Source organism: Myotis yumanensis, unplaced genomic scaffold (genome assembly GCF_028538775.1).
Source record: "Myotis yumanensis isolate MYYU_CA2020_CCGP unplaced genomic scaffold, mMyoYum1.0.hap1 SCAF_12, whole genome shotgun sequence".
Taxonomy (NCBI): Eukaryota; Metazoa; Chordata; class Mammalia; order Chiroptera; family Vespertilionidae; genus Myotis; species Myotis yumanensis.
In genome coordinates this window covers 4,103,254-4,130,132 of record NW_027223763.1, presented here as the reverse complement: position 1 = coordinate 4,130,132, position 26,879 = coordinate 4,103,254, and the positions used below count along the sequence as shown (strand labels likewise).

At 60.1% G+C, this 26,879-nt stretch overlaps 1 protein-coding gene across 1 annotated transcript in view; it reads left to right on the top strand.

The window, feature by feature from the left end:
- Positions 1 to 26,879, top strand: part of HMCN2 (hemicentin 2) — a 137,783-nt gene that overhangs the window by 74,548 nt on the left and 36,356 nt on the right. Inside the window, 30 exon segments of the mRNA XM_070430443.1 lie at positions 65 to 173; positions 401 to 570; positions 1,555 to 1,709; positions 2,140 to 2,236; positions 3,241 to 3,336; positions 4,163 to 4,339; positions 5,953 to 6,110; positions 7,034 to 7,157; positions 8,352 to 8,527; positions 9,523 to 9,619; positions 9,773 to 9,807; positions 9,809 to 9,893; positions 10,164 to 10,325; positions 11,182 to 11,463; positions 12,658 to 12,825; positions 13,904 to 14,017; positions 14,435 to 14,521; positions 15,188 to 15,379; positions 16,385 to 16,558; positions 16,654 to 16,767; positions 17,895 to 18,037; positions 18,406 to 18,556; positions 19,441 to 19,659; positions 21,531 to 21,644; positions 22,058 to 22,245; positions 23,070 to 23,166; positions 24,131 to 24,292; positions 24,409 to 24,522; positions 25,614 to 25,816; positions 26,476 to 26,557. Of these exon segments, the coding sequence (XP_070286544.1) occupies positions 65 to 173; positions 401 to 570; positions 1,555 to 1,709; positions 2,140 to 2,236; positions 3,241 to 3,336; positions 4,163 to 4,339; positions 5,953 to 6,110; positions 7,034 to 7,157; positions 8,352 to 8,527; positions 9,523 to 9,619; positions 9,773 to 9,807; positions 9,809 to 9,893; positions 10,164 to 10,325; positions 11,182 to 11,463; positions 12,658 to 12,825; positions 13,904 to 14,017; positions 14,435 to 14,521; positions 15,188 to 15,379; positions 16,385 to 16,558; positions 16,654 to 16,767; positions 17,895 to 18,037; positions 18,406 to 18,556; positions 19,441 to 19,659; positions 21,531 to 21,644; positions 22,058 to 22,245; positions 23,070 to 23,166; positions 24,131 to 24,292; positions 24,409 to 24,522; positions 25,614 to 25,816; positions 26,476 to 26,557 (4,245 nt within the window).

Sequence of the window (26,879 nt, the reverse complement as noted above, 5' to 3'; positions counted from 1 at the left end):
TTAGGAGGGCTTTAGGCAGGGATTTGCTCAGCGCTAACCACCCACTGGGGGGTCCTGCCTGCAGTGCCCCCACAGCTGCTGGTGGCCGAAGGCTTGGGCCAGGTGACCACCCTCGTGGGACAGCCCCTGGAGATCCCCTGCCAGGCCTCAGGCTCCCCGGTGCCCACTATCCAGTGCGTATGTGGGGGGCGGGGAGGGTGAAGGCCAGGGCTGCGGCTGGGGTGTGGGCAGAGAGCGCCTGCTTTGGAGGTGGGTGGGGTCAAGCGGCACCCCCTCCCCAGAGGCAAGAAAAAGGCCAGAGACGTGCGAGCAGGCAGAGATGCTGCCGGCCTCCTGCGTGTCCTGCTGGCCCTGCCTCCCCGGGCCTCAGGCTGACCGTCCCCCTTCCCACCCACCTCAGATGGCTGCAGAATGGCCGCCCGGCCGAGGAGCTGGTGGGGGTGCAGGTGGCCTCCCAGGGGACCACCCTGCACATCGACCACGTGGAGCCGGGCCACGCGGGCCTCTTCTCCTGCCAGGCCACCAACGAGGCAGGCACCACAGGGGCCGAGGTGGAGCTGTCTGTGCACGGTGAGCGGCCATGGGCAGCCCAAGGCCGGGGGAGGGGAGCCTGGACCGAGGCCATCCGTGCCTCTGGCCGGCCTGGGGGGCCTGGGAGGGACAGGGGGCTGGTCTTCTCTAGATAGTACAGCTGGGCTGTACGTCCCAGCTCCCCAAACAGAAGAGGCATGAGAGGCTGGTCTGAGCTGTCCACCCCACTTGTCATCTGTCCAGTCCTCAGGCCCTCGCTTTTCTCCCCAGTCTTCCCTCTCTGTCCACTGACCACCACGAACTTCATTCAACTCTCTCGCCTGTGTGCCTGCAAATGCTGTTTCTGTCCCGGGAACATTCTCCTTCTTTGCCTCTTAGCACCTCTTTATTTTTCAGGTCTGTCCTAAAACACCCCTTCCTCCCAGAAGCCCTCCTTGATTTCACTGTGGTGCTTATCCACACTGCCCACCCTCTCTTGGCTATCGCTTGCCACCCACTGTATTGGGAGTGCTTGTTTGGTTGTCCATCTCTCAGCCCAGCTCTGGGAGCTCTGAAAGGACAACACAGTGGCCACCATTCCTTGCTGTGTCCCTGTACCTAGTTCACTTCGGGGCTCAGAGTAGATGCTCAATGATGAATGGATAGATGGATGGGCGGGTGGATAGGTGGGTAGGTGAGTGGGTGGGTGGATGGGTGGATGGATGGATGGGTGGATGGATGGGTGGGTGGATGGGTGGGTGGATGGATGGATCGGAGGGTGGATGGGTGGGTGGGTGGATGGGTGAGTGGGTAGGTAGATGGTGGGCGGGAGGATGGGAGAATTTTTAAAGAAAGGAAAGACCCGCCCTGCTGGGTCCAGTCTGGCACTCTTCCCCAAAGCCAGGTATCTAGCGCTTGAGTGGGGGGAGGCTAGAGGGCAGCTCTGCAAGGCCACTCCTAATTCCCCAGGCATGAGGAGGCTGCTGGGTACCACTGCATCCTCCTGACCCTGACCTGGTCCTCCCTGCCTCTCCCCCTGCCCAGAGCTCCCATCAGTGGTCATCGTTGGCGGTGAGAACATCACAGCCCCCTTCCTGCAGCCTGTGACCCTCCGGTGTGCAGGGACTGGGGTGCCTACCCCGAGCCTCCGCTGGTGGAAGGATGGGGTGGCCCTGGCAGCCTCAGGGGGGAACCTGCAGGTACATTGCAGGGCCCTCGGGCTAGCGGGGCAACCTTGCATAGAAGGAGGAGCCACTTTCTAGGGGACCTGGGAGCCTGGGGGCAGGACCAGCAAAGAACCCATTCAGCTGGGAATTCTCAGTGGACTGAAGAGATGTGGGGGGGCACCTTTAACCTAGTCCATGTCCCCAGAGCTTCAGCTGCCAGAAGGAGAAAGTGGGGGGAAGGGGAGGGTCCCCAAGATCAGGGGGATTCTCTGGAATCTAAGTGTGTGGTTCAGAACTGCACCCAGACCCAAATTCGTCCCCATGCCTCCCTGCTCCTGCTCCTGGGGTCAGTGCAGCCTGGCCACTTGTCATGTTCCAGCATCATTCTGAGTGACTCCTGGTTCTGGACCCCGTGCCCCCACCCCCGCCTCCCCATGACACACCTCTGCCTCCCCTGCCCCAGATTGAGAAGGTGGACCTGAGGGACGAAGGCGTCTACACCTGTGTCGCCACTAACTTGGCCGGCGAGAGCAGAAGGGATGCGGTGCTCAAGGTTTTGGGTGAGGACACGGGTGACAAATGGTGGGGGACCCTTTGAGGGCCCTCGGGGCTGCTGTGGGGGTCGGGGAGGGGGATGGGGTTTAACATCTAGTCATGCACTTGACTTTAGAAGTAGAAAGTCATCTGCTCACTCGGCCGGCGTGGCTCAGTGGTTGAGTGTCGGCCTATGAACCAGGAGGTCAGGGTTCGATTCCTGGTCAGGGCACATGCCTGGGTTGCGGGTTTGATCCCCAGTGGAGGCCATGCGGGAGGCGGCCAATAGATGATTCTCTCACAGCATTGATGTTTCTGTCTCTCCCTCTCCCTTCCTCTCTGAAATCAATACAAATATATTTTTTATTTTATTTTTTTTATTTTTATTTTTTTAAATATATTTTATTGATTTTTTACAGAGAAGAAGGGAGAGGGATAGAGAGTTAGAAACATTGATGAGAGAGATCGATCAGCTGCCTCCTGCATGCCCCCCATTGGGGATGTGCCCGCAACCAGGGTACATGCCCTTGACCGGAATCGAACCCGGGACCCTTGAGTCCGCAGGCCGACGCTCTATCCACTGAGCCAAACCGGTTCGGCCAAATATATTTTTTATAAAAAGAAAAAGGAACGTCCGTTCTGTGGCCCCCATAGGTGGCTTTCTGAGGGATTTTTAAGGGACACCCTTGTCCGCACCCCTATTTACCTTTGCTGTCTTACTCGGTTTGGGGGTTCCTTTATATCCTCGCATATGTGGGCAGGCCCTTCCACTTGCCACTTGCCATGGCTCTCCGGGTTCCGCGTGCCCACTGGGGTGGGCTGTTCCTGGGGGTGGGTGCTGGGGCGGTCCTGGTACGATTGCAATGAAGACTTATTCTGTGTGTGGTTCAGGAGTGGGGTTCCTTGGTCAGAGGCCATGAGCCATTGGGGGCTCTTGTTGCCCGGACCTTTCAGGAAGCCTGGGGAGAGACGTTGGGGTGGCTGAGATCTGAGCTACCCACCAAGTGAGGGCGCTTCCTGTCTCCCCTAGTGCCCCCCAACATCGAGCCGGTCCCGGCCAACAAGGCAGTGCTGGAAAATGCCTCCGTGACCTTGGAGTGCCTGGCTTCCGGCGTGCCCCCTCCAGGTAAGCCCCTCCTGGTGAGGGAAAGCCGCCTGCCGCCAGCCCCAGGCCCCACCTGGTGAGGTTGGCCGGTGCCCAGGCACCGCGCTGGTTGTGGACAGTCAGGCTGGCGTCCGCAGGCCCTTCTCCCTATTCCTTGCATTTTCCTCTCTTCCTTCCTCACAGCTGTTCATCCAGGGCCCATTATATGCCTGTCACCGCCAGGCCCAGAGCCTTTGCACTGGTGTCTGCCCTTGACCTTGGCCCGAAGGCCGAGAAGCCATTGCGCTGGTGTCTGAAGCAAACCCGCAGGGCTTTGTCTGGAGTTGTAACGTCACAGGGCAGCCCCGGGCTGGGGGCGAGGGCCGGGCCGCCAAGTTTCCAAGTCGCTGTCTGGCCCCTTCTCTAGACTAACAATTGAGGGAAGGGCTGGGAGCTGGGGGCTGGGTGTGGGTGTTCGGCAGCCAGGATGGGCCCAGGAGGGGGCCCCATTTCCTGTCCCCCATTTGAACCAGGTCCACCCAGTTTTGCTGGGGTAGCGAGCCCTACGGTTATCGCCCCATCCGATGGGGCAAATACCCTGTCAGGTTCTGGGACGGGCCCTGGCAGGATGCAAGGAGCTAAAGATACAACCCGCTCCGTGTTTATGAGGCTGCTGTGTTGGGGTGCTCTGGGTTCTCCTCTAAAGCAGGAGCTGAGGGGGCCAGGGCGGCTTTGACTCTCCTTGCTTTGGCTGCCCAGCCCCTGGGGCTTCCTCTCCGCCCTTGGTCCTATCTCAGGCAACACTGCCCATTACACAGCACAGCCTGAAGGGCTGGCAGGATCCCCAGTGTCTCTCTTCTCTCCCCAGACATCTCCTGGTTCAAGGGCCGCCAGCCTGTCTCTGCTCGGAAGGGAGTCACAGTGTCAGCTGACGGGAGAGTTCTCCTCATTGAGAGAGCCCGGCCTTCGGACGCTGGGAGCTACCGCTGTGTGGCGTCCAATGTGGCGGGTCGCACGGAGCTGCAGTACGGCCTGCGGGTCAATGGTGAGCTGCCCTAGGACCAAGGGTCCTTGTGCAAAAATTACTTTCCATCTATTTGTCTACAAATCTACTCAGTATCCATCCATTCACCATCCACCCATCTGCTCATCCATCCTCTGTTCCTTCCTTCCTTCCACCCATCATCCACCTATCCATTATCCACTCATCCATCTATAGTTCCTTGCATCCATAATTCATCCGTTCATCATCCATACATCTATTCATCCATCCTTTCTTCCTTCCATCCATCATCCATTCATTTTCCCACTCATCATTCATCCATGTATCCATCCTTTCTTCCACCCACCATCCATCTACTCATCCATCATCCATTCATCCATCTACCATTTTATCCATTCATTATCCATCCTTCTATCCATGCATGGAAATACCCAACTGGCCACCCATTGATCCAATCATCTGTCCAATTCTCTGCCCATTCCTCCACCCATCTAATAATCCATCTGTCCACCCACCCACTCATCCATCCATTCAGCCACCCATTCCTCCGTCTACCCATCTTCTATGCAACTACATTTATGAAGGACACGCTCTGGGACAGCAAACCCTGGTGCTGCAGCCCTGAGAAGACAGGCCCATGCTTCCTGCTGGTGGAGGGTACCGCGGTAGATCATTACCCAGAGCACTGTTTCCTGATGCTGTGACCAGAGCTAGTAAAGGCGAGGTGCAGCTGAGGGCCTGGAACCAGGCTCTGACCTGGCCTGGGGCATCCGGGAGGCGTCTTTGAGAGCTGAATGCTGAAATAGAGACCGCCTGCCAAGGCCTGCGGCTGCAGAGACCTGGGGAGTTGAGGAAAGGCAAGGAGGCGGGGGGCCTGGAGCTCACAGAACAAGGGGAAGAGGAGGCAGGCTGGGGAGATGGCCAGGTGGACGCTGGAGGGCTCCGGTCTTTGTCCCAAGAGCAGTGGGGAGCGGGGCAGGAGCCCTGGGCATCCTGGCTTGTGGCTCCCAGATACAGTGGACTCACGAGGGGCTGCTTGTAGGAGAGCGTTTGATCTGATGCCTCTGAGCTGGAAAACAAAGCCTGCCCGGGGTCCTCAGCCCTCATTACCCCATACCGTCCCCATGATATGCTGAGCAGAAGGCCCAGGTTCAGGTGCTGCTTCTGCCGCTTCCTAGCTGGCCAACCTCGGGCCAGTGACTTGCCCTCCTGGAGCCCTGGATTCTCATCTGCAGAGGCCTCAGGATGGTTTGGAAAGGATGAGATGAGCCCTGGCTGGTGTTGCTCAGTGGATAGAGCGTCGGCCTGCGGACGGAAGGGTCCCGGGTTTGATTCTGGTCAAGGGCACGTGCCCAAGGTTGTGAGCTCCATCCCCAGTAGGGGGCGTGCAAGAGGCAGCCGATCAATGATTCTCATCATTGATGTTTCTATCTCTCCCTCTCCCTTCCTCTCTGAAATCAATAAAAATATATGTATTTATTTAACAAAAAGGATGAGATGAGCAGTCCTGAGAACTGTGCAGGGCTGTGCCCATGTTGAGTGGCTGTCCCTGTGCTTTTGTGTGTGGCCTGGGAGGGGGGTGCCCAGCCAGGTGCCCTCCCTGTTATGTCCCGAGTGGGGCTCAGCCTGTGTTCTGTGTCACCCCCGCCCTGCAGTGCCTCCGCGCATCACGCTGCCGCCCAGCCTGCCGGGCCCCGTGCTGCTCGGCGCCCCGGTCCGGCTGACCTGCAGCGCCACCGGCAGCCCCAGCCCCACCCTGCTGTGGCTGAAGGATGGAAACCCCGTGTCCACGGCAGGGACCTCTGGCCTCCAGGTCAGCAGGGCTGGGTGGCCCGCCTCCCTGCCACCTCAGGGGGTGCTGGGAGCAGAGGCCCGGCCCGGGGAGCTCCAAGGGGAGGGAGAAGCAGTGACCGCTCAGGACGACTGGTGGGAGGGGGCAGGGACTGCTAAGCGGAGCGTCTCAAGCAGAGTCTCCAGAAACAGGCCCCCACAAGCGTGTGAGTTAGAATGCCCAGTAGCTGCAGGAAATGCATAAGAAGAAACAGGTGAAAGCAATTTTAATAGACATTTTGGCTAACCCAGTAGTATATCCCAAGGGCTCACTAGCCACAGCGAAGCTACAGCGTGGGGAGCCGCTACAGTGTTGGACAGGTTCAAGCCTTGGACTGAGGAGAGGGCACAGTCCTCTCATGGCCACGTGCAAGTCCCAGGTTGGAGGGCAGAGCCCTCCCAGCACAATTATAGCCAACAGCTGTAGTTGTGAGCGTGAACCTATGGTCCACGTGCCTGAGTGATGTGGGCTTGATAGAGTTCAGGTGCATGTAGTTGAGTAGGATTGAAACCCAGGAGAATGTTGTAAACATCTTGGTCATGCCCTTACTTTGCCTCGTGGCATCTGCTATAAAATAAAGGCATGGCTGTGGGCGTGGTCACTGTCTCTCAGAGAAGCAGCGTCCCACCGAGACCCGGCTTTCATTCTCTTGTCTGTCTTTTCTAAGCCTTTCAGCCGCCCCCACTCAGGTTCACCCCTGACCGTGCTGGCGCGGCACACTACAGGGGGCCCTTTTAAAGGACCCATGTGATCGCCCCACGCCCGGCGGAGGTGCCAAGGCCTGAGGGTTCTGGGCGTCCGGAGCAGGCTGCCGAGGCGGCGTCCGTGCAGCAGGGCCAGCTTGGGAGGTGTGGGAGCTGGCCTGGGGGTGCATAACCTCACGTGGGCTTCCTTCTGGGGGGCAGGTCTTTCCCGGGGGCCGCACCCTCACGCTGGCCAGTGCCCGGGCCTCCGACTCTGGCACCTACTCCTGCGTGGCCGTGAGCGCCGTGGGCGAGGACCGCCGGGACGTCGCCCTGCACGTCCATGGTGAGTGTCAGGCCCTAGAGGCTGCGGCTCGAGGTCGTGGGGCTGGGGGTGTCTGGTCACGTTCAAAGGAAGTGTGGTTGGGTGGAAGACATGCCGGCCTGAGACCGTGGCTGCCTTCCTGTGGGGGTCAGTTGGAGTGAGAGCTCCCCTATTATGGACGGGGGGCAGGTGGGTGGCCCCGCTCGACCAGGTGACCCAAATTCAGGGAAGAGGTAGACGGGGCACGAAGTGGCAGGTGCACATGGCCCAGAGTCAGGAACCGGACGTTTTCACTCTCCTGGGTCAAGTGGGGGTGACAGTGCATTTGGGCAAGGTGGTGTGGGGTGGTGGTTAGGGACCGGCTCTGGAGTGCATGGATCTGGGGTTCAAATCCTGACTCCGCCACTTCCTGTGGCCGTGACCTTGGGCTAATCGCTGCGCTTCTCTGAGCCTCTGTGTCTTCCTCTGGGAAAGGGGCGAAGACGGCACCCACTTCCAAGGTGCCGCGGGGTTCACCACACTCAGAGAACACAGTAACAGTTGCTCTGGTTTTAAAATGTCCTCGTATGGGATGCTGTGGGCTCTCTGGAGGTGCACAAGGGAACTCCGGGAAATGTAGAGCCTGGGGGAGGGGGCGGGGGGTTCCATTCCAGCTCCTCCCGTCGCTGGCGTCCGGATAATAGTTCGCAGGCACCGTGTGCCCAGGGCTCGGCCACCTGTCATTGCAGGTAACCTCCGGTGGCCCCACCCGGTGGCTACCCTCACGATCACACAGTGACCAAGTGTCAGGTCACAGGACTCCAGCCAGGGCCTCTGACTCCTGACCCTCCTCTGCAGGCTTGTTTATGTCTCAGGAGAGAGGTGGCTGGGGTGCTGCTTCTGAAAACACATTTAAAAAAATAAAAATACTGTAAATTTTAAAAAGAGTTTGAGATAATTGTAGATTCACGTGAGTTGCAAGAAACAATACAGAGAAATCCCCAGTCCCTTCCCCACTGTCCCTCGGAGGTAACGTCTTGTCCTGAAGTGCCGTCAGTCCGGAGGTTGCCGCTGTTACAACCCACGGACCCCCTCGGACCCGGGGCCTTGGGCCTCCTTTTGAGGCCGGCGCAGGAGGTCGTCGAAGGGAGGGTGAGAGGGCTGTGGCTCAGGGTGTTGGCTCCATCCTGCTGCCCCCCCACCTGCTGAGATAGCGCCCTCTGCCCCCCTCCCCAGTGCCGCCCAGCATCCTCGGGGAAGAGCTGAACGTGTCTGTTGTGGCCAACGAGTCAGTGGCCCTGGAGTGCCAGAGCCACGCCGTGCCCGCTCCGGTGCTGAGCTGGCGGAAGGACGGCCGCCCCCTGGAGCCGCGGCCCGGAGCCCGCCTCTCTGCAGACAAGGCCTTGCTGGAGGTGTGTGAGCGGAGCCCGCGCAGGGCGGGCCCCTGGGTGTCCTGCGCCGCCAGTTCAGCTGCGTGGGCCCTGCAGGCCCCTCCAGACCCAACACCCAGGGCGCAGCCTCCCGACCTGTCAGAGCTGCTTCCAGCCGAATGGAGACTGAGAGCGAAGGCCCAGGACTGAGCCTTCGGGCCCCTCAGCCCCCCACGAAGCCGGCAGCTCTCTTTCTACCTGTTTTTCACTCTTTGTTCAAAAGCCTCCTTGCCTTTGGGCCTTTAAGCCCCTGTATGGGCATCTGGCCCAGCCTGGATTTAAATTTTAGTTCTGTCTCCTCCGACTGCGCCCCCCCCCCCCCCCCCCCCCCCCCGGTGTCCTGACACCCTGGCCTCCGGTCTCTCACCTGCAAACACACTGGTGCCTCTCTCCTGGGAGCTGGGAGGGTTCCCAGAGGCAGGCCCGTGAGGCCCCACCCTGCCCCAGAGCACAGCTCATCCACTTCAGCTTGGGGAGCGTTGGTGCCTCTCCTGCTGTTGGGGAGAACCTTCCACTCCAGCCTGCTCCTCCTCCTCCCACCCCCCTACACCTTGTGATATGATCGTTCCTGACTCTGAGCACCTCCTGTGGTTTGCTCTGTCTGGAATGCCTGCCTCTCCTGCCCTTCATTCTTCAGAGCCGCAGCCGTCACCACCATGAGGACAGGGTCCCCTCCCCACTCCACCCTTCTTCATCCTCCACCTTCTCCTCTGGGCTGTTCTGTCAGAACGGGGCTGGGCTGCGGATGTGGCTGGCAGGGCTGCCACTTGGGGAGCCCAGTCCATGTGCCTGACCCACAGGAGGCCACCGGCAGGCAGTGGCTTCTAGAAACTTCGGGGTGCGGGAGGTGCCAGGTTCCAGGTGGGGAGGTTGGGCCACAGCGGAGGGTAAAGGGGCTTGCCCACAGTCACACAGTCCGCCCCGGGCACCCCAGCTGTGTGCTGCCCCTGCTGATGGCTCCCGTCGCTGTCGGACAGGTGGACAGGGCGGAGGTGAGGGACGCAGGCCGCTACACCTGTGAGGCGCTGAACAGGCGGGCCGCTCGGAGAAACACTACAAACCTCAACGTCTTGGGTGAGGGTCTCCTGGGCTGGCTGCGGTCCCCCCTGCCCTGCCCCTCACGGCCAGCTCGCCATGCCCTGGGGCACTGCTGCCTTGACTGGGTCCCAGTGTGCAGCTCGCTCCCCTCCCAGCCCCCCACACCACTCACACCCTCTCTTCTCTTAGTCCCTCCAGTGTTCCCCTCGAGGGAGCCCCACACTCCTGACCGTGACCGAGGGACACCCCGCCAGGCTGTCCTGCGAATGTCGGGGTGTCCCCTTCCCCAAGATCACCTGGAGGAAGGACGGTAGGGTTGCTGGCTGGGAAGGGGCTGGGGTGCCCAGCGGACTTGGGGACCGAGCAGAATGGAACTGAGTGTCATTTCTGTAACCAGGACCCCCACCCCTGGGGCTGAAGGCCCACCCACCTCCATCTCCGCTGGGCTCTGGGGTGGGGTACCCATCGAGGGCAGGGACAGCCTCCTCCTGCTGGAGTTGGCCAGGACGGTGGGGGGAGGGGGCACAAGTGTTCCCGGTGGAAGGACCGGGAACCAGGGGCTTTTTCATGCTGCACCCAGGTCATCCCGTGCCCGGGGAGGGGGCCGGCCTCGGACAGGTGTCGGCGGTCGGGCGGCTGCTGTACCTGGGACCAGCCCAGCCGGCCCAGGAGGGAACGTACACCTGTGAGTGCAGCAACGTGGCCGGAAACAGCAGCCAGGACCAGCAGCTGGAGGTGCATGGTGAGCCGGGCCGGGGTGACCTGAGCCAGGCAGAAGGGGCCGGAGGGTGGCAGGCAGGGGAGACCCACCCCCGGGATCCAAGCCGAGACAGGAACAGCGATAATGAGAGCACTTCCCTGGGCCTCTTAGATTCTGGGCATCTCCCTAACCGCCCTCCCAGCCAGCTTCCTGCGGCTCCGGCTCCAGCCCTAAGCCTGAGAGCGGCAACGTGACCCCAAGAGCCCCCAGTGGCCCAGAGGGAAAAACACAACTTGGAACAGAAGCAGAAAGGAATGTAGAATTTCTAGGAAGCTCCTGTGCATAAGGGAAACCTAAGTCCCGGCTACTCATCCTGCAGTGATGAGATGAAATATCTCAGCCTAGGAAATAAGACCAAGAAAAGCATTTTTTTTTAATAGTTCAATTTCCGTTTTAATCTATATCACCAGCAAACACTTATTTTGTTTTACATTCCCCCCCCCCCCTTTATTGATTAAGATATTACAAATGTGTCCTTATCCCCCCAATGAAAAGCATTTTGGAGAGAGTAACCCCGCCCCGGCCGGCCCCCGAGACTGTCTGAGCTCCGGGAAGGCCTGGTTTCTGAGGAAGGAACCCTCCCGCAGCTCTTCCGGGCTGTGCTGAGAGCTTGTTTTCCAAACAGCAGGCCCCTCCCCAGGACTCCAGGGTTAGATAGAGGCAGGAGTGGAGCGCCGTATGGCCCCATTATAAGGATGGAACATGGAGGCCCAGAGAGATGAGGTCACCTGACCAAGGTCACACGGCCAGGGAGTGGCCCTGGGGAACATAGGCCAGCTTGGGGCCTGATGTGAGTGCTTGCTGCCCGGCGGCCACAGCGACTTTCTCCCCACCCCAGTTCCCCCGCAGATCGCTGGCCCCCGGGAGCCCCCCGCACAGGTCTCCGTGGTCCAGGACGAGGAGGCCACTCTGGAATGCAGCGTCACGGGGAAACCCCCACCCAGGGTGACGTGGCAGCGGGACGGCCAGCCGGTGGGAGCCGCACCTGGCCTGCGGCTGCAGAACCAGGGTCAGAGCCTGCACGTGGAGCGGGCACAGGCTGCCCACGCGGGACGCTACAGCTGCGTGGCCGAGAACGTGGCTGGGAGGGCCGAGAGGAGGTTTGCGCTGTCCGTGCTGGGTGAGGACCGGGGGCCGGCCGGAGGGGGGCAGGAAGGGGGCCCAGACCGGAGAAGGCAAGGCCGGGTCACGCCTCATTCTCCCAAGAAGCAGGCCTCTGGTGAGGTCTGTTGGGGGAAGCCTTCATCATTGCTCCCAAATCAGGACTGGCTTCAAATGGCCCTAATCTCCCCCCACTTTTCCCTCCCTTCCTGTCTGTCCCCCTACTCTGTTCTGGGCACTGTGGAAATGAGCTACTCTCTCCTGCATGACTTACAGGTGATAGGGGGATTCAGGGGCCTGAACGCTGTCGTGGGAAATCAGGGCAGCCTCCTGTAGGAGGTGGCCTTTCAGCTGAAATGTAAAAGCAGGATGGGAGTTGACCAGGTGCCAGGGTGAGGGGGGAAGTGTGCCCGGCAGAGGGAACAGACCCCGCAGAGGCCGGGAGGGGTGGCAGGTTCAGGGTGGCTAGAACAGCCTTGTGGTTTCAGTCTTTTATTGAGCTCCTACTGTATGCCTCGGGGCAGGAGAGAAGATGGGAGAGATGGGCCGTGCGGCTGGGACCCCACCCCACCCGCTCACCCCGGCCTGATAGAGCGGGGCTTCCTGTGCGAGTGGATGCTCTAGGCACCACCGAGCTCTGACACGTGGATCTGGGGACGCATCTGTGTTCACCTTTGCTCTCGGCCAGTCTCGTTTGCTCAGCATCGGCTCCGTACCAGGCACTGTGCCGAGAGCTTTACACGTGTTCTTGTTGAATCCTCCTGGCATCCCTCTAGGGCAGCGGTTCTCAACCTGTGGGTCACGACCCCTTTGGGGGTCGAACGACCCTTTCACAGGGGTCGCCTAAGACCATCGGAAAACACATATATAATTACATATTGTTTTGGTGATTCATCACTATGCTTTAGTTCAATTTGTAACAATGAAATTGGGGGTCACCACAACATGAGGAACTGTATTAAAGGGTTGCGGCATTAGGAAGGTCGAGAACCACTGCTCTAGGGGCTTGGAGAAACTGAGGCCCAAGGTGTCTGCCTGACGCCAAAGCCCCGCCTGTGGTCGCCACTCACCCCTTTCAGTGGGAGCAGCTCTTGAAGCCTTCAGCCCCTCCTGAGTGGGGGTGGGGCTCCTGGGGGAGGGCCGTGCGTGGGGGTCGAGGAAGGAGCACATGGCCCTGTCTGCATCCTGAATAAGGCTGTTTCTCTGTGTCCAGTGCCCCCAGAGCTCATCGGAGACTCGGACCCGCTGACCAACGTCACTGCCGCCTTGCACAGCCCCTTGACGCTGCTCTGTGAAGCCACAGGCATCCCACCCCCAGGGGTCCGCTGGTTCCGAGGGGAGGAGCCCATCAGCCCCGGGGAGGACACCTACCTCTTGGCGGGTAAGGTGCCGACCAGGCGAGTGTCCGGTGATCGGGCCTGGCCCTCCGCTTCTGCCTCTGCTCAGCACATGCCCATGACTTCTGACCCTGAGCGGCCAGCCGGGGTGGCATAAACATTTCGGCTGTTGGTCCCCCAGGAGTATATCCCAAAACACTGGTCAGGTGATGTGCTCCAGGAAACATATTAGATTTGACTACGTTTAGAAAGGCTTCCTGCTCTGCTCCCCTCCTAGAGACTCACAGTGGCCATTTATAGTCAAGGTTCTGATAAGTCCTGCAGCAAAAATTCTCATGGCACTTATATAACATCTCACACACAGTACAGGTGGGCGAACGGACATAGGGTCTAAGCACCTCTGCCTCTGAATATTCGTCCTCCTCACAAAGTTGGTTTGTGATCTTTCTTACTGACATACAAATGGGGAAACTGAGGTCCAGGAGGCAGTGTCCCATCCAAAGCTTATAAGGACTTCAGCTCACCCTCAGTGACCCGTCAGTTGCTCCCCGCAGGGATGTTCCTGTTGTTCCAAAGCTGGGATGGCAGCAAGCTTCCCCTTGTGCACCTCCTGAGCCCTTGGTGGGGCTGCCAGATGCATTGCGATGAGGTGGACTCAGGGGCTGCATCAGGGCCCAGCAGAAAGGAGAGCGGTGATCGATTAGCCATGTCTTCCCTGGGTATAGGAGCAGCCGTGTTCACATGTCCCATGCATGTGCCTTCCCTGGGCTGGTCTTGGGAGAAGGCGGCCTTTTCCAGGGTCCATCAGCGTAGCAGGGCGGTCTGACCTGGGCCAGGCCCATGGCTGTCCTTTTAGCCGTGGTCAGTCTCCAGAAGTGGGGGTAGCCAGGTGACAGATCCTTCTTCTTAAACGGGGCCTCGGGCTTACCCTGCGCATGTCTAATGTCCAGGGGGCTCCATCCATCTGTTCACCCTCCTGGGCCTCAGTTTTCCCACCTGAGGAATGGGACACTGAGGTAGGCAGACACATCTGATGGAGACGCCTGGCACACTCCTCTTCCTGGTGGTCAGCCTGGGCTCAGCTCCCAGCCGCAGTCGGAGCCCTCTCTCCTCCCTCCCCAGGTGGCTGGATGCTGAAGGTGACCCGGACCCAGGAGCGAGACAGAGGCCTCTACTCCTGCCTGGCCAGCAACGAGGCTGGGGAGGTGCGGAGGAACTTCAGCGTGGAGGTTCTGGGTATGTCACAGCCCCGTGTGCGTAGCCCACGAATCCTTTTCCTCCGGCTGGGGAGCTTACGGGGGGCGGTCCAGGACCAAGAGCTCTTGCTGTAGTAGGAGGTCCACTCAGGAAGGAAGGCGAGGCCAAAGCTTGTTTTCCCATGAGCAGTTCCTACTCTGAGGCCATCATGGAACTTTCTAGAAGCAGCAGGGACTACTATAACCCAACGTGGAAAGGAGAAAATATTTCTAACACCACCTTGCCCTGATCAGAGCCTTCTCCCAGGGCACTGGTCCTCCCTCGGCCCTGTGGAAGCAGGCACGAGGGGACGGGGAAACCAGGAGCCTGAAGAGAGATGCTCTAGGCTTTCTGCTCTGGGGTTCAGCCCGAGTGAGCCAGCTCCAGTCAGTGACCGGCTGTCTCCTGCTCTCCCAGTTCCTCCCAGTATCGAGAACGAGGACCTGGAGGAAGTGGTCAAGGTCCCCGAGGGACAGACAGCCAACCTGACGTGCAACGCCACAGGTAAGGCCCCACACGGCCACACAGCGGGCTGGGGGAAAGATGAGAAGGCAGCTTTGAAAAGGGGGGTACTGGGGATCTTGCCTGCCTATTCCAGCCCTCTGCTCCCCATCCCAGCACTGACCACACTGATCCATGGTGGCCTTGTGACACCTGTGTACCCCAGCTGGGCTCTGAGCTCCTTGAGGAACCACAGTCTACCTTGTCACTATGGTTCCCCCAGTGCCTTAGTTATGCTTTTGAGCTGGGATGGATGGATGGATGGATGGATGGATGGATAGGTGGGTGGGTGGGTGGATGGATGGATGGATGGATGGAAGGATGGGGAGGTGGATAGGTGGACAAATTGGTGGATGGATAGGTGTATGTATGTATGTATATATGTATGTTTAGATGGATGAATGGATGGATGGATGGAAGGAATATCTTGTCTTTCTTCTGTCCGTACCAGCCGTCTCTGTCCACTCCTCAGTAAGGAAAAGGCAATCACACCCTTAGGAAAAGGCCCAGGCCCGTGGTGGCTGCTTCTGTGTCTTGCCCTGCTGCCTGGGCCTCTGGACTGAGAAGGAAAACCCATGTCCCCCACCACCTCCTTCCTGCAGTGACCTCTGCTCCAACCTGGTCCGATCCTGCTGAACTGTCTTACCTGCCTCTCTCCTCCCCACACAGGCCACCCACAGCCCAGGGTCACGTGGTTCAAAGACGGCCGGCCCCTGGCTGGTGGAGACACCCAGCACATCTCTCCAGATGGAGCCCTTCTGCAGGTCCTCCAGGCCAACCTGTCCAGTGCCGGCCACTACTCCTGCATTGCAGCCAACGCCGCGGGGGAGAGGACCAGGCATGTCCAGCTGAGCGTCCTGGGTGAGTGCTGGGCATCTGCTGGCCATTCCAGGTGCTGGCAGGAGGCAGAACCAGGTGACCTGATAGGCAGCTTCCCACAAAGCCCTCCATGTTCAACAACAAACAACAACAGCGGCCCTAGTGGTTGAACCCTTAGAGGCCAGGCATATGCACAGGCCTTCCTGGCTGGATCTCCACAGCAACCCGGGGGGGGGCAGTGCGCCTGTCCCCATGTCACTGATGGAGCTCTGTGGCTGAGAGAGAGGACAAGACTCCCTCCAGGCCGTCCGCCCCCGAGGGCGAGGGTGAGGGCAATGCAGCACCAGCTGTTTTGTTGGGCTGGAGAAACAGGGATTCGAAAACAAGAGGGGCACGGGCTGGTCTCGTAAAATCCATTTCTAAAAGCGCTGGTGGCCAAATGGACGGTCCCTGCAGGGCCCGAAAGAGGACATTTTAGGGTCAGTGACAACAGAGAGCGTCTACTCAGCAGGGACCATCACTCCACCTCCCGCCCCACCCTCCACTCCGGGAGTGGCACCGATTGGAAACACAAACAGAATTGCGGAGGCTCTGGTTAAATTACTAGATACCCTGGATGCTAAGAGGCTGTGGGGGAAGTTGAGGCAGAAATTGTCCAGCTTCCCCTATGGCAGTGGTCAGCAAACTGCGGCTCGCGAGCCACATGCGGCTCTTTGGCCCCTTGAGTGTGGCCACAAAGTTTCAATCGCACCGTACGTGCGCGCCCGCACGAGGTATTTTGTGGAAGAGCCACACTCAAGGGGCCGCAGTTTGCCGACCGCTGCCCTATGGTATTGCTCAGTGGTGGAGAGCTGGGACCTGGGTCACCGAGGCCTGAATTCAACTCTGGCCGCACTGGCTTGGGCTCCACCGAGCCTCAGTTTCCCCTGCGCAATGAAAATAGCAGCAGCACGGCGGCTGAGCACCGCGGGTCTGAGGCTTTCCTGGGTCCTTGCGCCCAGAGTCGGCCTCTCTGTTCACAAGCACCCCCCTGGCCTCCCATCACAGTGGCTCCCTCCATCCTGGGGGTGACCGAGGACGGTGCAGACGAGGAGGTGACCGTGACCATCAACAACCCCATTTCTCTGATCTGTGAGGCGCTGGCCTTCCCCGCCCCCACCATCACCTGGATGAAGGACGGGTCCCCGTTTGAGGCCTCAAACAACATCCAGCTGCTCCCAGGTGATGCCCTGGGGGGAGGAGCGAGGGGTCAGAGGGCGGGGCTGGTGAAGCCCAGCGCAGGCCTGAGGTGCCCCTGGCCGCTGCTCCGCAAGCAGGTACCCACGGGCTGCAGATCCTGAATGCCCAGAAGGAAGACGCAGGCCAGTACACCTGCGTGGTCACCAACGGGCTTGGGGAGGCCGTGAAGAACTACCACGTGGAAGTGCTCAGTGAGTCGGGACCCCTGGGCACTGGTGGGAGCAGGAGGTGGCTCGGAGCCCTGGGACCCCGGTGCCGGGGCCATTCCTGACACCCCCAACGCCTTGATGGGCTTGTCTGCTCTGATAGTCGCCAGGCAGCAGGCCGGCTGGGTCATTCCCCATTTTAGGGCTCAGGACACTCGGAGGGGGGATGGTGAGCTAGGACTTGTGCCACGTGGATGCCAACACCCGCTCCAGTCCTGGCTTCTTTCTGCCGTGATGCACTCAGAGCCTCCACAACTTGAGACCTGGGGCCCCCAGACGTCACCCCAGGGATTCCCCTGCCTCCGACCTGCCCTGTCCGGTAACCATCGCTGATGGTCTTGCCTTCAAGGCAGGGTTAGGGAACCTTTTTTCTGCCAAGCGCCATGTGTTGGTTTTATGTTTTGTTTTTGGTGGTTGTGGTTTTTTAATATATTTTTATTGATTTCAGAGAGGAAGGGGGAGGGAGAGAGATAGAAACATCAATGATGAGAGAGAATCACTGATGGGCTGCCTCCTGCACGCCTCCTCCTAGGGTTCGAGCCCACAACCCAGGCATGTGCCTTTGATCAGAATCCAACCCGGGACCCTTCCGTCTGCAGACTGATGCTCTATCCACTGAGCCAGACCGGCTAGCGTGCCAATGGCCGTGTGGATATTTATAACATCATTAATATAATTCACTTAATATAAACTTATGTTGCTATGAAGAAAGCTCCTAGATTTTTTTTACTTTAATAATTCTTTATTGTTTAAAGTATTACGTATGTCCTCTACTTCCCCCCATTGGCCGCCTAACACTCCTAGATTGATTGAATTTCGAGTCTGGCAGGAGGGCTCTGTCCCGCTGCCTGTGCCCTTTCTCACCACCATCTGACACGTCTAAGCCCCCAGATGGGCAGGGCCAGGCCAGATGATTTCACGGGTCTTACATGGCCACTGGATGGACGTTCCCCAGCCCCGCCTCTAGGCGAACGGCCCCAGGGGTGGATCCGTCTCCAGGCCGCTGTTCCTCCACTGTCCGGAGCCAGCCCCCCATTCCTGGGCCCAGGGTGAGCACAGGCTCAGGGCCCCCTCCCCAGGCCAGCTCCTCAGACCCCCCTTGCGTTTTGCAGTCCCCCCTTCCATCTCCAAAGACGACTCCATGGGGGAGGTCGGTGTGAAGGAAGTGAAGACCAAGGTCAACAGTACCCTGACCCTGGAGTGTGAGTGCTGGGCGGCGCCCCCGCCTGCCATCAGCTGGTACAAGGATGGACGGGTGAGCTGGGCCCCCCGGGGCAGCCTCAGGTGCTCTCTCTCCTCTGGGTCCCCCGGGCCCTGCTCGGAACCTTCCAGTAGAGACAGGCAGAGCACCTGGCCCCAGAGCTGGGCTGGGCCCTGCCTCGCTCTTTACATGTTAATAGGAAATCCTACTCTTTTAAAAGGGAACAGGTCTCATAAACATTAAACTTTATATTCACCCCTTTAATTCCCTTCTGACTGTTGTCATCCGGGTTTGGTTTTACCAACTTTTCAGGGTGTCCTCCCATTTTGCCGGGTGTTTAAAACCTTGTTGGAATCTACATATACTTGTCCGGGTGCTTCCCCCCATTTGTGATCCCTGTTCCGCCTCTTCCCTCCCCCCAGCCCGTGGCCCCCCACAAGCGGCTCCGCGTCCTGGGTGAGGGGCGGCTGCTGCAGATCCAGCCCACGCAGGTCTCAGATTCGGGGCGGTACCTGTGCGTGGCCACCAATGTGGCCGGCGAGGACGACCAGGACTTCAGCGTGCTCATCCAGGGTGTGTGGGGACCCTCAGGGCCTGGTGGGGGCAGGGGACCGTGGAACTGGGCGGCAGGGCCAGGGGCGGGGGTGTCTGCTTCAGAGTCGCTGGCAGGAGGGCTCTGTCCCGGCTGCCTGCCCCCCCCCCCTTTTAATATATTTTTATTGATTTCAGAAAGGGTGAGAAAAGAGAGATAGAAACATTAATGATGAGAGAGAATCATTGATTAGCTGCCCCCTGCACATCCCCTACTGGGGACCGAGCCCACAACCCGGGCATGTGCCCTGACCGGAAATCGAACCGTGACCTCCTGGTTCATAGGCCGATGCTAACCATTGAGCAACACCAGCCGGGCGGCCCGTCCCCTTTCTCACCACCGTCTGGCATGTCTGGCCCCTAGAGCCTGGCCTGGGCTCGTCCATTCACTGACTTGGTGACCTGGGAACATCACTGCCCCCTAGGCCTTAGTTTTGCCTTTGTAACATGTGGGTGGCTGAATGGGGTGGCCTTGGGGGGCGCCTCAGTTCTAAAAGCCCATGATTTCATCCTCTGGGCTCCAGTAAACAGGCTGGCTAAAGCTCAGGATCTGGCTCCCTTCCTTGAACAAAATCACCTTGTAAGGAGAAGTCTGGCGTCCATTAGACATGAGCTGCGGTGGGCAGGAGCCTCATTCCAGTGCCCAGCACACACATTGCTCAATAAACACTCATTGCAAAAAAACCCACAAAAATAAAAAACCACTAGTGGAAGGGATGAGTGAATTTTAAAAACGCCTTGACCTACGGGATGGGCTCAAACAGTGCAATGTCCACTCCCGGGGGAGGCCGGGACGGGGTCCTTTGAGCAGAGGTCCCTCTCCATCCCACGCTGTGTGTCGTAATGCCTTTGTCGCCCCTCCCCAGTGCCCCCCATGTTCCAGAAGGTGGGTGATGCCAGTGCAACCTTCGAAATCCTGTCCCGGGAGGAGGAGGCCCGGGGCGGGGTGACGGAATACCGGGAGGTCGTGGAGAACAACCCCGCATACCTGTACTGCGACACCAACGCGGTCCCGCCCCCGGAGCTCACCTGGTACAGGGAGGACCAGCCCCTCTCGGCCACAGACGGGGTGTCTGTCCTGCAAGGTAGGCCGGGGCTGCACGGAGAAGTCGGGGCATTTGCAGGCAGGGACCAGGGTCATGCATCGGAGCTGGTCCCCTCAGCTGCCCTCTGCCGGTCCTCTGGGCGCCCCCGCGTGCTGCTTGCTGTGTGACCTCGGGCAGGGCCTTTGACAGGCTGGGCCTTCGCCGCCTCTGTAATCCGGGGCTGGAAGTTCTCTGGGCTTCGAGATCTGGGATGTCCGGAAATAAACCACTGAAGCGGGCGTCTTTCTTAGAGGGAGCCGCTGCTGCTGCTGCTTTTTTTTTTTTCTTCTAATTGATTTCAGGGAGGAAGAGAGAGAGAGAGACAGAAACATCAATGACGAGAGAGAATCATTGATCAGCTGCCTCCTGCACACCCCCTAGTGGGGATCGAGCCCACAACCCAGGCCTGTGCCCTGACCGGGCATCGAACCGTGACCTCCTGGTTCATAGGTCGATGCTCAACCCCTGAGCGGCAGCAGCTGGGCAGGAGCCGCTTCTTTATTGGCATCTCGTGATCATCCCAACAGCGGAAGAACCTCCCACTGGGCTGAGGGCCACACCGGGGCCAAACTCGGGCCCTTGTGACCTTTGCTTTCTTTTTGCTGCTTTATATGTTTATTTAAGGTGATTTAGTTTTTTTTAAAAAACAACCCTTTTATTTAGAATAGTTTTTTTTCTGTGGAGGATTTTGAATTAAAAGGCTCCAAATGCCCGGCTTTCCTGGCGGCTGGCCGAGCTCCCTGAGGTAGAGCAGACCTGGGAGACGTTCCAGGCACAGAGCCCTGTGTGTCTCGGGGGATTCGGTGGTCTCCAGGCTCAGGATTGGCCCCAGGTCCTGCCAGGCGTGGGCAGTGCCGGGGCCGCTGAGGGCGGGGGGCGAGGGAGGTGAGGTGGGGCGCGGGGTGCTGCTGAGCAGGGTCACCCCAGGGCTTGTACTTTGGCTCTTGCAAAAGAAGGTGGCCTCAGAGATCCGAGAGGGGCAGCGCTTGCTGACAGCTGTTTGCTCCTGTCAGAACCCCTGGACTGACCCCCTCGCCTCCTCTCGGACCGGGACACTGGCCCCAATCCTGGGTACACAGAGACCTCAGGCACATGCTGCTCCCTGGCCACAGCTCCGACCCTCTGTCCTCGCCGTAAACCTTCAGCCCCACCATTGAACTCTGACCCTGGCCACTGACTCCCAATCCCGAGCACATAGATTCACCTCACACATAAATGACGCTGACAGTGGCCCCTCCCTCCCTCCCTCCTTAACCATGACCGCTGTCCCCTGGCTCTGCATGTAATGAGCCCCTAGTTCCAACCCTGGTCACAACCCCCCCCCCCACACACACACACACACCCAGCCTGGGCCAGTGAGCCCCCGACCGAGAATGTGAGCAGACAGTGACCCTCACTCGGCCCCTGCTAGAGACCAGCTCCAGCCCCCAGGAGATGCCAGGGTCTGGCCCTGGCAGGCTCTGGATCACAGAGGGTCTCAGATGACAGCTGCTAGCAACACCCACCCCCAACCGCCACAGACCGCAGCTGCCTCTTTGCCTCCCAAGAGCCTCTGCCCAGCTCTCAGGCCCTTCCCTCTGCCCTCATCAAGGAGCTGGGCTCAGCACTGCGGGGTGCTCTTGGGAAGCCTCAGTTTTTCCATCTGTGAGATGGGAGTGTTTACAGCACCGAGTCAGAGAGCAGGGAGGTGCGGCCAGGCCTGGTGCCCCAGCCCCGAGAGCTGGGCGGGGCGGGCAGATGCTCTCCATTTCACAGATGGGGGTTGGGGGGGGGGGGGGATGATGTGTCCCAGGTCCCCTATGAGGAAGGAGCAGGTTTCCTCACCTTTGCTCAGGCCTCTGTCCCCCCTCCCCCCATTCCTCTCCCCACAGGAGGCCGGGTCCTGCAGATCCCCCTGGTGCGCGCGGAGGATGCTGGGAGGTACTCGTGCAAGGCCTCCAACGAGGTGGGCGAGGACTGGCTGCACTACGAGCTGATGGTGCTGAGTGAGTGGCCGGCCTTGGGGTGGGAGGGGGGTGTCACGTCTGCAGGCTCCGTGAGGCGCCCCCTCCCCCCCCCCCCCCCTGCCAGGAGTCACAGTGGGGAACATGGTCTGGCAGGACTTGGAGGTTGATGATGTAGGGGTTGCGGGCTTGGGCTCTGCAACCAGACAGGGCTGGGTTCAAACTCCAAGCGAGCTGCTTCCTAGCTGTGTGACCTGGAGCAGTTCACAGCCCTCTCTGCGCCCCAGATTCCTTAGCTGCACCAGGGCCTGGGAGGGCTTGGGGAGTGGGGCACAAGGAGCCCCAGCCAATGCCTGGCACCAAGCGCTGCTCTCACCTCCATGCCTACCCCCCCCCCCCCCCGGGACCTTTCCCAGGGAGGCTGCCTGCTCCTTACCCTCCTCTCCCCCACCCAGCCCCACCTGTGATCCTGGGGGACACGGAGGAGCTGGTGGAGGAGGTGACCGTCAATGCCAGCAGCACTGTCAGCCTACAGTGTCCAGCCCTGGGCAACCCCATGCCCACCATCTCGTGGCTCCAGAACGGGCTGCCCTTCTCCCCAAGCCCTCGGCTGCAGGTCCTGGAAGACGGGCAAGTCTTGCAGGTCAGGGCGTCCCCCGCCGTGGCTAAAGGCAGCAGCTGCCGAGGCTCAGGGGTGCTGGCCTGGGACCAGGAGCTGCCGTTATCTGAGCCAAATGAGGTCCCTGCCCAAGAACCTGCAGGAGCTCCCGGGCTTCATCCAACCCCCCAGGGATGCGTGTCCACCGCCACCACCATGTGCCTCGCGGGCAGGCACGGGCGAGCGTAGCGCCTGGGAATTCTGCTGATGTCGCACCTACAGCCAGCGCGGCTCAGGGCCCTGGGCAGCACCCTTGGCCACCCAGTTTCTAGACACAGCTGCCCGGGACCCCTGCAGCTCAACACAGCAGAGGGCAGCCTCCTCCGGGCGGGGGGAGACCATCGCGTTTGCTATAGGGGGTCACCCAGCCCAACCTCACACTCCCCTCCTGAGTGTCACAGAAAGCCCTAGACCAGCGGTTCTCAACCTGTGGGTCGCGACCCCTTTGGCGGTTGAACAACCCTTTCACAGGGGTCGCCTAAGGCCATCCTGCATATCAGATATTTACATTACGATTCATAACAGTAGCAACATGACAGTTATGAAGTAGCAACGAAAATAATTTTATGGTTAGGTCACAGCATGAAGAACTGTATTTAAAGGGCCAGAAGGTTGAGAACCACTGCCCTGGACAGATGTGGGGTGTGCGTGCCCATCAGTGGAGCCCCTACACACTGCTCCATGTAGACAGGTGGCCTTCTGCTGGGTTCCTCCTGGTGCCCGCCGTGCCTGGTGTGGTGAGGGGGTCCCTCTCAGTGGTTCCAGGAAGGGGGACCACAGGCACGAGGCACCCTCTCTCTGCACCACAGGTTTCCACGGCAGAGGTGGCCGACGTTGCCAGCTACATGTGTGTGGCCGAGAACCCGGCGGGCTCCGTGGAGAAGCTCTTCACACTTAGGGTGCAAGGTGAGCTGGGCAGGGCAGGCGGCCCCCTGGGGCTCCCGGCTAAGGAGGGGCTGGTGCCCGGGCCCACTTGACCTGCTCCATGGCAGGCACAGCACCTAGTCCCTCCCTGAGGGCACCACCTCATGCTTCCTGTGTCCCAGGCCCCAAGGCTGCACCCAGAGGTTAGTCATCCTGGCCTGGCACCAGCCACATCCCAGGACAGAGAGGATCTGGGGGACCCCGATCGCCCAGGGCCATCCCCAGATGATCCTAAGCCACTTTGGAGGTGGTCGGGGAGCGGCTCTTCTGGCCTTACGGCACCATGATTAAGCACTTACTGTGTACCTGGCCTGGGGCTGACTCCTTCCCGCAGAGCTTGGAGGTTAGCCCAACCCAGTGGTCGGCAGACTGCGGCTCGCGAGCCACATGCGGCTCTTTGAGCCCTTGAGTGTGGCCACGAAGTTTCAATCGCACTGTACGTGCGCGCCCTCACGTGGTATTTTGTGGAAGAGCCACACTCAAGGGGTCGCAGTTTGCCAACCACTGGCCCAACCCCACAGCTGCAGAGACGGAGAGGTCACCCAGTGGGGGTCACCGCCCCGGAGCTGGCCCTCTTGACATCCACATTCTTGTGACGCATGCCCCTCCGTGGCTGTGCGCTCGGCCTCCAGCTGTGGCCTCGGGAACAGAGGTGACAGCGTTGAGCACTCAAGGTCTAGGACTTAAACCTGATTTGATATTTGGCTCTGCTACTGGCCGGCTGAGTGGCCACTGGAAAGTGACTGTCCCTCTCTGGTCCCCACGCCCCGTGCTCCCATCTGTGAGCGGTGGTGATGAACAGGGGCAGCTGCACCACGTTGCTCGACAGCGCGGCCAGCTGAGGCCGGGAGCTGAGTCCTGTGCTGTCGCTGTAGCTCTCCGCTCCCCCCCCCCGCCCCGGGTGCATCCTCAAGTGTCTTTCTTTATCCGGTGGCCACGGGGACAGTCCCACCACACATCACAGGCCTGGACTCAGAGCAGGTCACCGCCATCCTCAACAGCAGCGTGTCCCTCCCCTGTGACGTCCGTGCTCACCCGAGCCCCGAGGTCACATGGTACAAGGACGGCCAGGCCCTCTCCCTGGGAGAAGACGTCTTCCTCCTGCCTGGTGGGTAAACTGAGGCTTGGGGCCCAGCTCTGTGGGGACCAGGCTGGGAGTCTGGGGGGCAGCCCAGTTGCTGGTGCGAGGGGCTGACACCCCCTCCCCCCCGCCCCCTCCGGCAGGCACCCACACGCTGCAGCTGGCCCGGGCGCAGCCGGCAGACTCCGGGACGTACGTGTGCGAGGCCCTCAATGCCGCCGGCCGAGACCAGAAGCTGGTGCGGCTCAGCGTGCTGGGTACGTCCTGTCTGTCCCCCCACCTGCACCCTCCCCGCTCCTTCAGTCAGCGCTCTGCCCACGCCCCTCAGGCAGCACAGCCGGGGGAGGACCCCGGGGAGCCTGGGGTGCCGAGCCTCCTGCAGCAACGGTGTCCAGCTGCAGACTTGGGGGGTTCAGGTCGGGGTCTGCAGACTGGATGCACTTGAGTCTGAAACTCGGCTGTGCACTTACTCAGTGACCTTGGGCAAGTCATGCCCACTCTCTGAGCCTTACCTCTCATCTGTAGGTGCTAGTTGGTATAAGGACTAACCCAGTGGTCGGCAAACTGTGGCTCGGCAAACTGCGGCTCACGAGCCACATGCGGCTCTTTGGCCCCTTGAGTGTGGCTCTTCCACAAAATACCGACTTCTGCGCATGGGCCACAAAGTTTCAATCGCACTGTACATGCGCACCCGCACATGGTATTTTGTGGAAGAGCCACACTCAAGGGGCCAAAGAGCCGCAGTTTACCGACCACGGGACTAACCGATGGGATGGGAAGTGAGCACTTAGCCCCGGGCCTGGCGCAGTGAGCTCTGACCTAAGGGGAGGGCCCTTCCCGCGCCTGACTGACCACGGGGTTCTCCGCAGGGAGCCTGTCTCAGGGCTCCTGGTCTTCAGGATCCTCTGGGGGAAAAGCTGGCCCAAGAGGTCCTGAGCAGGACTCACTGGAAGGTTCTTCCCAGGCCCGGGGCTGGTTCATCCATTTGTGTGTTCACCTGCCCTGTGACGGACACTGCCAGGCCCCGGGGACTCACAGCTGGCAGCGGGGCTTCTGCCTTGGTTTGCTGGAGGGACAGGCTGTGGGGACCCAGAGGGGCTCTAACACAGGGGGGCCCGCCCTGTGTGGGACAGGGCCCAGGAGGCTGAGGCCCAGAGAGGGCAGGCGCTTTTCCCAGGTCACCCAGCAGGTCGTTGGCATGCTGCCTGGTTCTCTTCCTGACTCCCTGGATCTGAGCCCTCCCTGGGCTGGGGTACACCGTGTGGGCTTCCATAGACGGTTACGGTGGCTGGGGCTGGGGAGGACACGGGGGAGGCGCGGCACTTACTCTGCTTGTCCCCTGGCCCAGTTCCCCCCACCTTCAGGCAGGCTCTTGGCGGCCCCCAGGATGGGTTCCCAGTGAGGGCAGGGGACAAGGCCGTTCTGAGCTGTGAGACAGACTCGCTCCCTGAGCCAGTTGTGACCTGGTACAAAGATGGGCAGCCCCTGGTCCTGGCGTCGCGGACCCAGACTCTGCAGGGTGGGCAGAAGCTGGCGATCCTGGACACCCAGGTGAGCGACCCGGGGGTATGGGCAGCCGTGGGCGGCCATACAGTGCCACCTCCTGGTCCTGGCAGGTGGCTGGGTGGCAGGATGTGGGGGCTGCTGCCTCCTCAGCCTGCAAGACCCCAAACCAAGTTGATTGGCAGCCTCCGGGGCTGGAGAGTGGGAAGAGTGCAGGGCTCCACATGGATTCGCAGAATGACCTTGAGCAGGTCCCTTCTCTGCTGCCTGCCTCAGTTTCCCCAGGATCTGGAAGCTTTTTCCAGGCCCTTCACATTCTAACTTCTGGGAGTCAGTTCTGCTCACCCGCTCTGGTGTGGATTAGACAGTCACAGTGTTTGTTGGGTGTTGGCTGCTCCTCTGGAAATACATCCTGGGCGCCTCCCTCCTGCTCAGCCCCATCCCACAGCGAGGGGGCCTCTTCCGCCAGGCTTGGCTGCATGCAGGCCTGGGAGTGGGTAGAGGTCTGGAGCCCGTCTTTCGCCTTACAGGGGCCCTCTTGCTTCTTGAGGCTCTTGGGAAAGGTCAGAGGGTCAGGTCTCCCCTTGACTTCCCAAGCAGGACCAGCATATCTGGGGAGTCCCTGCTCGGGCAGGTTCTGGGACCTGGATGTTTTGGGGGAGCCGTAGGAACCCAGCCCCTTGCACACTGTGTGCTCTCCATCCCAGGTGTCAGATAAAGGTGTGTACAGCTGTAAGGTCAACAACACGGCTGGAGAGGCCATGCGGGCGTTCGTCCTCACCGTCCAGGGTAAGCTGGGACCCATCTGCGAGCGATCTCATGGGATCCTTAGCAACACACAGGCCGCTGAGGATGGGAAGGGCAGCAGCTGGAAAGAGGTGGGGCTGCCCAGTGTTGGGGGAACAGGATCTGGAATTGAAAAGAGCAGGATCAGAATAGGGCTTACCTCTCTCATCTATAAACCCAGATGTGAGTGGGGTAGCTGGGTTCCATGTGGAAATTTAGAGGCCCAGGATCCTTCCATCTTGTTGCTCTCCTGTCCCTAGGGTGTTATCCCTGTCCATGTGGTTGAAATTGGGACACAGTGTATCTTGTCCTAGCCCACAGGAAA